General features: G+C 34.9%; 1 protein-coding gene across 1 annotated transcript; it reads right to left on the minus strand.

Moving 5' to 3' along the window:
- Position 1: 1 nt before the first annotated feature.
- LOC140883480 (nucleobase-ascorbate transporter 6-like) lies at positions 2 to 5,322 on the minus strand. Its single transcript, XM_073289963.1, has 15 exons — positions 5,086 to 5,322; positions 4,699 to 4,811; positions 3,959 to 4,056; positions 3,682 to 3,855; positions 3,108 to 3,208; positions 2,864 to 2,939; positions 2,689 to 2,748; positions 2,388 to 2,572; positions 2,220 to 2,316; positions 1,773 to 1,859; positions 1,600 to 1,658; positions 1,432 to 1,523; positions 1,275 to 1,352; positions 604 to 764; positions 2 to 505 (listed from the first exon to the last, which is right to left on the minus strand). The coding sequence occupies exons 2-15, from the start codon at positions 4,790 to 4,792 to the stop codon at positions 287 to 289; spliced, it is 1,581 nt and encodes a 526-aa protein (XP_073146064.1). The 5' UTR covers positions 4,793 to 4,811; positions 5,086 to 5,322; the 3' UTR covers positions 2 to 286.
- Positions 5,323 to 11,683: the final 6,361 nt, after the last annotated feature.

The following is an 11,683-nucleotide window of genomic DNA, read 5'->3' on the forward strand; positions in this document are numbered from 1 at the left end:
GTTGGGTTTTGTGGTGTGACAGTGATCGTTGTGCCATAGGGCATGTTCTGTGCATGAGATCAGCTTGAATGCGAGTGTTGGATTTGATAATGTTGTTTTACGGAAACAGATTGAATTATAAGAAAAAAACTTTGATGGCTTGAGACATGAAGACTTGATGTCAAATTAACCAGACACTAGATTATGGGATTATAGATTCCCATAATTCTTTATACATGTTTAGTTTTACAGAACTACTAAACGAGCATGATACAAGGAAGATCCGCTGTCCTTTCAGGGACAGAAATTAGACAGACGGGAAATATTTGTTGAGATTGAGAGGAAGGGAGTAGAATTCCCCACTTCTGGTATCAGTCTTGAAGTCTTTGAACTTGTCCCACCAATGTTTTCCTCTATCTTTCCTTACTTGTGCGTCTTGCTTGTGTAAGGTGGTGTCAAGAAAGTATGAAACTATACCAGCTACAAAAGCTTTGGAGGAAAAGGGGACGTTTACCATGTCGTTAAACTGCAAGATGGAAAGAGTATTTTTGTGAGTAAAAAGGAAGAAAAAGTACGTACATATTCTTATATATATGAGTGCCAAGAATTTGCTATTGTGCATACCCATCGGCCAGATGTGTGGACCGGACCATAGCCATTGATGGCAGTGTATTCGTTGAAGTACTGGGGAATCGACAAGCCAAGAAAAGTTGAAAAGCTTAGTATGAACAAGTTCCTGAAGCTGTTAAGTTGGCAGAACTGCAGGAAACTCAAACCACCAGAGCCTGTGCGTTTAGGATTGCATAAAGTAAGTATCATGCGAATCATTTAGATGCAGTAAACTTTGTTAAAGAATTAATGCCATGGGTCCTCATTGTGGAACTTGATATAATACCGTTCCATAAGTAGCTACTTCTCATCGGCTCACATTTCACGAAAATGGTTAACCCATGTTGTGCCCTTGCATATGCAAGGCTGCATCTATGAAGTAGGAAATGAGAGCAAGAGTAGACGAGGGGTGGCGTTGCACGATGGGATGGATTTTGGCGTTCAAATTTATAATTATAAAAATAATTACAAACAAGATTTTTAAAGAACATTATTTTAGGGGTAGGTAATCCCACCCCAGTAAATTGCTTTGGATTGATTGCATATTGCCAGTTGGTCACAGCTCTAAGACAATCTCACAAGGGACGAGATATTGGATAGACAGACTGTAAACACTTACCAACATAAGCAAAGAAGACAATCTCACAAGGGACAAGATATTGGATAGACAGACTGTAAACACTTACCAACATAAGCAAAGAAGACGCAGTACAACGCAGCCACAATAGGCATTGGAATTGAAGCAAAGACTGCTCCAAATTTCCCTGAAAAGATAACTCTTGTTTATTAGAGCGCAGAGTCACCTACAGAACACGATTTTCTCAAGATGAATCAGATAATTACCAAGAACAGAGAAGAAAAGCATGAATCCAGCAGATATCTGCACCACTCTTCGGCTACCAACTCGTGTAAGTGCTATCAGGCCAATATTCTCACTGAGCAGAAGCAAAGAAAATCATATGGGGAGCGTAAGAGATGAAATCATGCGGAAATCTAGAGTCACTGCCTTACATAGCTACCGATGATCCATTCCCAGTTCCAAAAATTCCAGACAACAGGATAGCAATACCCTGGCATACAGAAGCAGGTGACGTGAAATCTTTTCTGTAACATTCATTCTGTTTCTGGGAAATTACTAAGATATTAAAAGAACCCCCTATGCAGTGAAAGATGTCTTATTCTACCTGCCAGCCTACGCCACGGCTGAAAATAGATGGTGGCAAGGGGGTTGCGCTCGCATATCTCGACAGTCCAACAATGCCACCACTAGACTGAAATCACAGTAGACGCACAAAACATGTGCATAAAGAAATAAGTTGCAGTCATAATTATGTACGTGCAATTCTTAAAATGTAATTAGACTTTAACTAAGGAACTGTGTGCTACAAATAGAATGAACATTGTGTGCAAGAAAATCTTAATGTAACAATTAGTTTCTGCCTCCTAAAGGCAAATGCAAGGACAAAATTTGTTGCAAGCGACACGATATGCTCCTTTTTACAAAAAAGATGTACCCAAATGAAAAAGGGATCAATGCTATAACTTCATAAACCTTCTGAAGTCTTCTCCAAGTAGAATGTATATTGCAACTATCAATCCTTTTGCAACCTAAGTAGAAAATAACAACAAACCTCTATGAGGGCAACAAATGCAGCCATCATCATGGCGAAGGCTTCACCAGCATCAAATGAAGGTGCCCCCCACTGAAACGGATACGGAACTCTTATCCTGCAAATGATGAACAAACACTTGTTTTAGTAAAGAAAACAATTTTGGAAGCTCAAGAAAATTAAGCTTACCAGGGAGCAGCATCTATAAGTCCAGCACGATCAGTTCTGCAGCTTATTTGCGTGTTTGTTGGCTTTCCATTATAGGCGCCGCCAACAGTAAGAAAATGAGCATAAATCCATACAATCACCACTGAGAATAAAACTGAAAACCGGTCCAAGAGATACTTTCCCGGACGTATCAGGTGGACCAAATACTGTAGTAAACGACATACTTGTTATGATACTGAAACTAGTTACCCGAGTTAACTGTTGGATTTGCTTATAGTGACAAGATGCTTGGGGGACAAAATGTTGAACTTGTAACTGTTACCTGAGAGAAGAGAACCAAAAGGACAAGCTGTGGCAACCCGATTTCAATGCATTTGGCAACCTGAATGCAAAATGCAGAAAAGGGTGAGTTTGTATGGTATTTGACTGAACAAAGTTTCTTGAAAAAGGAGAAAAAATATTTGAATGTGGCAACTAAAAGCTGTTTTATTTCTTACTCCTGGAAAACCAAACTCATAGAGCCCAAAACCGGCGACAGAAACCAAAGGGACAACGGAAATTGGGCTCAGAAACCTGCATCATTTTGAACATGTTGCATTAGTACAGATCGAACACCTGGAACCAGTGTAATCTTACATAAGACAACATGTTTTAAACAACTTAGTTGTTGACTACAACTAGTAAACATGACTATGTGCTTCAATAATATTGATGATATAACGGCTAAGGTATTAGACAAACCTCACAACATTACGCCAAAGACCGCTGAAACCCAGGACTATCTGGACTGTCGAAGCAACAATAAGTGCACCCTGTGTGGCCCTCATTATCTTCTTGAACTTCTGAAGACATCATACATGGTAAACACGTCTTAAAGATCAAATCATCAGAAATAAACAGTAGTATTTCGCGCAGGACTCTCTATGTACTGTTCTCTCCATGCAGTTTTATGTAAGTCTCAGAAGACTATAAGATGAGTTGGTTTTGTAATTTTATTTGCTGCATAGTTTATGAGGTGCAGGAGATATTTATTGCATGTTCATATCTGATGAACTAAAACAAGCCTAAGCTACCAGAATGATATGCTGTTACAACCTGACCCACAAGCTCACGCAAACAATACTCTATTAAGTGAGTTCTGCAAGGGACTACTGGGTATACGCTCTCACTTCACGAGGATAAGACCTTTTGCATATGTTCATGCCATACTTGCACAAGGCCTTTTGCATATGTACCCGCACCTCGGATGGAGGTGAGGAGTCACACATGCCAACAGACTGAAAGATCAAACAACAATAGGATCAAGATCACAAACCGATATTGGGTCAGGATCGCTCCATCTGCCAGACAAAATGATCGAAATTGTGGGGGCAACAAAGGTGTATGAACCCCCAATTACAGCAGGTAATCTGGTTCCAAACCATGTCTGCAACAGCGTGTTCAAACCAGAAACAAACAGCAGCGTCTGAATAACTTTCGCTTTCTCCTCCTTGAGGTGCAAAAAGTTGGTGTGAGAATGTATAACAGCATATATAAATCAAATAGAGCCGACGTTCAGAAATTGAACTGCACAAGGCAATCCAATGCCTCACATTTCCTCCTCCCATTTGAGGTACCAAGGCCGTAGGAATCATAACAGTTGTGCCAAGCATCACCAGATAATGCTGGAATCCAAGAATTATAGCTTCGGCTGCAAAACAATAACAATTTTACATTCAAAAAATTACACTTCCACACCTTTTGTATTATATAAAACCAAGAGCGAAGGCATTTTCTGACCATTCACCGGCAAACATTAATCCATTACACATTTGAATGCTAAGTTTCAACATAACAAGTTACACGATTATGACTCAGCTATGTTTATCGTAACATTTAGATAAAGGAGTTCCAAACTTGAACTAATGTAAATGAACCAACATAATTAGAAATTTAGACACATCCTGAGTCACCGTCAACGCGGTTGTATTCTAGAAAACACATGCATAAAATGTAATGCATATGATTAAGGGTAACTACATGTTTATGGAAATTGGATTGAAATACATTAAAGCAGAAGGAATATTTTTATTTTTCATAAAAAGGTAAAGATAAAAACAGAACAACTTGAAAAAGGCAGAATAACTAAAGATGGTATCACAAAAATTAGGACATGGTATCTACAAACTGACCAAACAAGGATTCACAGATATATATAACAAACCGGCTCCACGTTAATATTTTTTTAAATCCTTTCTACCAAAACAAAAAAACAAAAAAAAATTGGGATTCAAGATCAGCAAAGTATATACTAAAAAGCGAATAGATTATAGCAAATTAAACAAAAACTGACGCCATGGAGGAGGGCTGGTAATGCAGTAAGCAACATTTGGAAGCTGGTCCTTTGGTAAATGTGGTACTGGCTCATCTGCTGCCTTTGCTGCCATTACTTGTACCTCTTTTCACCTTTATATATTACAAAAAGATTAATTTTTTCCAAGAGTCTGATCAGAAAAAAAAACATTGAATATACAGAGGAAATGTAATACATGCAAACTTATTGTATCCCACTGGCACTCACTATCTAATCTAAGAATGAATAAGAATTGGAGGAAAAACTCAGAAGAAAGCCAGGCAAATGGAACTCTGCGTGGGTGTGAAAACAGTGTAATTTTCGACAAAATAAGAGCATATAAGTAGAGAGCCCTTGCATACAAGGAAGAGGAAAAACACAATGAACCTTGGTATGAAATGCGGAAGCTTTTCAAGAAGAGAACTCACGAACTGATGTATGTACAATCAAAAGATCCCACCTCAAGAAAACTTTCTGCAGCATAAAAAGGGAGGTATATTAAAAAAAAGTAAGCAACTTTACAAAAGGTGGCAATGTGGCAAATGGTATATTTTTTGCATAAAGGCAAGAAAAGAAAGCCTCGAATAATAGTAATGCGAGCAAAAATTTTGCAGAATCCACAGATGGATAAGATACAAAACTGACCCAAATCTGATATTAAAATTATGATAATAAAAGTAAGATATGCAACTTAAATCTGTTCTATTGCATGGACTGTGTAAGACAGAAAGAAATTCAGTATTTATTCCTCAACAAGATCATTTAATATAACGTGTTCTATAAAGTGCTAAAAATCTGTATTTTAAAGATATTATAAGATAAAATTTGAACTTTCTTGGGGTAGACTTAATTAGTGGAATGGTGCATACCACATGCCTATGTCTTGGTGCTTGAAACGTTAAGCTCATTTCATGGAACATGCTGAGAAAAGGAAATAATACTGGAGGGAATCTTATGCAAAGTGTACACTTTTAACGCTTTATTTAAAAGTTTCCTTGCCTTTGTTTCCTTCTCTGCAATTGCCCATAGAGACATGCGAATTCCTTGATGAAGATGGGATCTGAAAGGGTTTGACGTCTCATCATGAATAAGTACTAACAGTAATTTTTCGAGTAAGTGTTGTCTCTCGGTTGTCAATACTTCAAGACAACATGCAGCGGTATAAATAAAATTAGGGAGTGTTTACAATAGATTGTGTTTATGGAGAAGTGATTAAATTAATAGATTATGGTGAAATGAGAAAAAAAACATAATTAGGTGGTGTTTGAAATCAAAAGCCAAAAGCTGAAACTTTTTTATGGTAATGTGTTTGGTAAACAAGTGATTATCAAGAATTTTAATAAAATGACAAAAATAACCCTATTGAGGAAAACATCTATATTTCTTTTTTTCAGCTTTTAATAATTGTGCAAGTGTGGAAATAGTGTACTGTATCTGCTCTTTTTTATTGTTTTGTTTGTTCTATTTTATTTCCAGCATTTTGAGGATTATTTATTTTCTTTTTTCTTTTTGTAAACTATATATGAAATTGGATTTTATTTTATGAAATTTTTTTATTTGGCTCATAATTATATTATTCTCTATTATTTTCAAAAAAAATAATTTGGTATCCGAACATATATATATTGATTTATTTTAAATAATTAACTTTGATTAGAGTAAATTTACCAAATATATGTTCTACATATATGGTCAATCATATATATATTATTTGTTCAAGTATATGAATTATATGCATACTTTTTCAACAAAAAAATGAGAAATATAAATCCTTCAATTGTTATATAAAGTTTCAAACAGTGATATTAGGCAGCAAACATCCATAAAACGAAATTGAGGTCCTAAACCGAAAAGTTCGAGTCAAGGGGACGCCAAGTCTTCGAAATGCGATAGATGAGCATATATCATCCCTTGTTTTATTCATTGTCAAATCACTTTGTTGAGATAAACTTTCACTATCATGGCTACTAACTCTACTCGTATCATCTTCATAATAGTCTATATTATTTTCATACTCCATAAAATCATCATCTTCCAAGTCTTTCTTACGAATGAAATTGTGAATCGACATTGTAGCTGACACAAGAGCAATTTGATCAGGCCACATAATATTGACAGGCATATCAGTTAGCATGGAAAAGTTTTTCTTCCATACTCCAAAAGATCGTTCAATGGTGCAACGCAACAATGAATGCAAATGGTTGAATGCTTCATAATGATTGTTGTATACAGATGCACGTTGGAAGTCGGGCATATGATATTTTTGCCCTTTGTATGGAGCAAGAAAACCTGATGTGTTAGGATAACCTGCATCGACTAGATAATATTTGCCTGAAGTCATTGAAATAGTGATAATCAGTATAAAAATGATTGAAATAATTAGACTTGAAAGAAAACAATAAAACATGCACCTCTTGGAGGCATTGGAAAATTTTTGGATGCATCTCTTATTGCGGAGTAGAAAATTCTAGTATCATGAGCACTTCCTTCCCAACCAGGTAACACAAATGTGAAACACATATCAAAATCACATGCGGCCATTACATTTTGAGTTGGATAACCTTTCCTACCAATATATGGTACTTGCAAATGACATGGTATTAAGTCTTTGATATGTGTTCCATTGATCGAGAAAATACTACCACTGAAAATCAACCTAAATATATATATCAATTAAGCTCGAATATATCGCAAGTGCACGAGTCAAGTAATAATATAGTGTACAAAATACGAGTATCGTCCCACAGAGATTGATGTCTGACAAAATTACTCAAGTATTATTCTTTAGTTAATTAAGATAAGATGATAATAAATTAATAAACTAAAATAAAAGATGAAATAAAGCAAAATAATAAAATTAAATTCAGAAAATAAATAAACAATTGTTAGGATCTCGGTTCACCTACCCCTTTTTCTTCTCTAATGATTGAAATTCGGTTCTCAAGTCATGCTTTTGACGGAATTTCCTAATCTATCAATATACTCTATCGAGCTATATTAATCTAATTAACAAATTGCAATAACTAAGTGTCCTTATGTTATTTAACAATTGCAATTTCATTAAGATTTGTGGAATCCTCTAGCTTTCGACCTATTGGACTATGACTATCAACATGTATCCAACCCCATATGTCTATGCAAGTTGTAGATCCATGGACTATATTACCCTATCATGTTATAAAATCTCCTTTCAGTATCAATTATAACACATAAAATTAATTCAAAGTTGATCAATCTCCAAATAATCAATAAACACAGTAATATAATCAAGAATGCATAAAAATCAAATTCAATCTTCAAGAAGAAATCAAAACAAAGTTTTGGGGGTAGGATCCCCTAATCCCAACAAAAATAAGAGAGAAAAGAAGAAACTAGTTTGCGCGGTTCTTGAGATCTTCACGTCGTCTCCCTTTTTTGCTCTTGGTTCTCGCTTGGTGGCCGCCTCTCTCCCCTTGCGTCTCCCTCTGATCTCCTTTTTATATGTACTTGAAAGCCAGTCAAATAAAGCCCGTGACTCAAGACTTTTAAAATCTCAAAAATTCTGATTTTTTTCCTTCCGTGTCGCGCCATGGCGTAGGAAAAAACACACCATGGCGTGAAAAGTTCTGTCCCAAATGTCTTTTTTTTGTCCAGGTCGCGCCTAGGCACCATATTTTCTTCCCAGCGCGCAGTTTTCTTGAAAAATTCATAACTTGAGTTTCAGCCGTCGGATCGAGTTGAAATTTGGATAGCAGCTTTAAAACATCTTGTATTACAATCGGAACGGTGGAGATTGAATTTAGAGAAATCTAGAATTAAATTTGAATTTTTGACCAAGGCTGCTCCGTAATTCATTCTTCAAAAATCTATTTTCCTACAAAATTAACCCGGAGAGTGAAATGCACAAATAAGCAATAAATCACACAAAAATAATACATAAAACAATATGAGACCAAACATATGCATGCAAAATAGACATAAAATAATGCACACAAAATGCACTTATCATCCATCAATTGCATCGATACAATCCTTTTAAAAAACATATAAAAATTAGTATTACATCTTAGTGATAATTTTAACATACAAGGAAAAAATATATTGTTTTTTACCTTGAAATGGGGAAAGTATCTAGGATTTTCTTTGATATAGAAAGGTGTTCTTGTGAAGTTTTGGAATGGTCTAACCCAATCAAGAGACATCTTTGTGCAAGCTCGTAAGATATTATGGAATGAATTGCTAATTGTAAAACCAGACCTTTGAAAAGTCTCTTGCAGTTGTTTATTACCTTCTCTTACTCCAACTATCATCATAAACGTTGTCAACTGCTCTTCAACCGTGACAGATCTCATGGGTTTAAGACCATAATTGGTGACCAATAATGCACACAACTCAAAAAATACTTCCTTATGCATCCTAAAATTATTGTGACATCGACGAGGATGTCCTTTCAAAATAGACATCAAAAAAGCCCATCCACTATAATCTCTATCATAGCAATGAACTCTTTATGTAAATATTTCTCATAATATATTGTTGCCCCAACCATAATAGCATGAATATATCTTTTTTTTCTTTGTACTGAATATATTTGGACTGGTACCTTCGCTCTCTGCTTCGCTTATCCCGTCATCTAAAGTGTTAATGCTCGATGATTTTATCGGATTGTCCAACCTGCTTTGTGGTGATGAATCTAACATACTGCATACATTTAAAAAAATATACTGTAAGGAAACACATATACATAGCAACAATGATTCAGAAAATATATTGTAACAAAACACATAAATTTTTAAAAATATACTTCAGAATATTCACAACCTTATTCATTAAAATATAACATCATTGATAAGGAACAGGCTGATAACATTTCAAAGTCAAACATAGAAAGCCTTTTCGACGAGCTACAAAAAAATCCAGCATAAAACTTGCACTTTCAGACAATCTAACATCCATGATTATATATCTTCTACTTTCTGCTACAAAAGCCCGAATGATGGAACAAATTATCCAAAGATGGAATAAATTATATCTTCTAAATAGTACAAAATAATAATCAGCCATGCTAGCAATTTATCGATATAGCTTCTCTACAATTTAGTTACTACCCAACAGAAAAACAAAAATGTAACATTTGGCCACGAGAGAGATATTCTCATGAAGGGAAATCTCCAAACAACTTGGAGATATACATTTTTTTGCATAAGATAGCAACTCTAGTTTTTATAAAGCAGAGTAACACGTGAAAACTTATAATCTTACTCTTCCTCCCCAGATGAACCGATTGACTCTGTTGAAGGAGTTTTTGTTTCCTACAAAAAATTAGAAATAAAGTTAAAATAAAAGGTCAAAAACTTGATCAAGTGATGCAAAAAGTTAAAACAAGAAGAAAAATAATCTAAAAACCATGCATTAAAAACAAGATCACAGAAAAAGGCGAGGAAGAAATACAATTCACATTGAATGCACTTAAAAAATTTGTAAGAAATACAGAATTTTGCCTTCTTGTGGTATGAACAGTTACAACTCATTACTAATGTTATTATCCTCATTTTTGGAACACAATAGAAGAACCCTAGAGGCAATTGATTTGAATATATCTTTCACCTAAAATTTGGCAAATCTCAATAAATCAAGTTATCATCCATGAGCGGCACAGATGAGAAACTCAATATTTGGTTTCTAAATATTAATTATTTAATTACAGTTATGAAACCTGCTGTAAGGCCCGAGATTAATTAGAAATTAATCCGAATTTAATTTGATTTTAATCCGAGTATATTTAATTTGGGAATATTTAGAGTTTTGATTTAAATTCTAATATTCTTAAATTATTTAGGATTGGAATTGAATTAAAATAAGGGCTGAGAACCAAATTGCAATTATTGAAGAGTTGAGGGACTAAATTGCAATTTGTATATAACTTATCAGATTTTTATTAGCTTATTCAGCATGAAACGTGTATCTTCTTTCCGAAATCAGAATTTTGAAGCAGAGAGCCGAGTTCTTCTTCATTTCTTTTGAAAGTTTGATATTCAAATTGTCGTAACTTTTGTTCCGGTTATCCGATTTCGATTCCGTAAATTGTTCTGGAATCCTTACGACGAGGGCTTTGATCTCGTGTAAGTTTTATGATGTTTTATATGGGTTTCAGAATCAATTATTGAGCAGAGGTCAGATTTTATGTGTTTGTTATGTTCTTAACATTATATCGATTGTATATGCGCTATCGGATCGAAGTTGGATGATTGAATGGATTGGTTATGACTTCTAGCATGTATATCGATGAGTTTAGCTGCTGATATGATATATGCTGATATATGAATTTGAGTTACAATTTTCGAAGTCGGGATTACGTCGGTTATCGATTTTGAATCGCTACGTCGTTTAATCAAGTTTTGGAACTGTTTTGATAGCCGATATTTGAGTTGAAGTTGTTGTTGAGATGTTTTGAATGTTATAGTATTTTTCTTATTCAGTTTCAGTTGAGTTTGAAGGCTAAACAACACAAGACGCCGACTTGAACTAACGAAGAAAGAGTTGAGGTTTGAAATGCGATTGATTGATGAATTCTTGATGGTTTTGACTCGTTTCTGAAATGATAGATTGATTTGAAGTTTGATATATGTATTTTGTTTATATCTCACAGATTTGAAGAGTTCAGAACCTCGATAAACGAAGGTATAATGACGACATTGCGAAGTAGGGACTTTGAAACTCAAGAACGACTAACCTTGAGTTGGCCCGCATAAACCACATACTTGTTTATGTTTTTGATTTGATTGTGGTGTTGTCAATCCATCTCAGGCAGTGGATATTTATATTCGAGTTGATATGATGCTATATTGGATTGATTCTATGCCAAGGTTGCGGTTAACCTTATTTGCGAGTTGTTTACAAACTCGTTAGATGGATATCCATGTCAAGATCATTTACGAATATTGATGGCACGAAGTTATATGAATCAATTCTTAGTCGAAGCGTTATTTACTCTATTTGTTGAGTC

Source organism: Henckelia pumila, chromosome 2 (assembly GCF_033568475.1).
Source record: "Henckelia pumila isolate YLH828 chromosome 2, ASM3356847v2, whole genome shotgun sequence".
NCBI lineage: Eukaryota > Viridiplantae > Streptophyta > Magnoliopsida > Lamiales > Gesneriaceae > Henckelia > Henckelia pumila.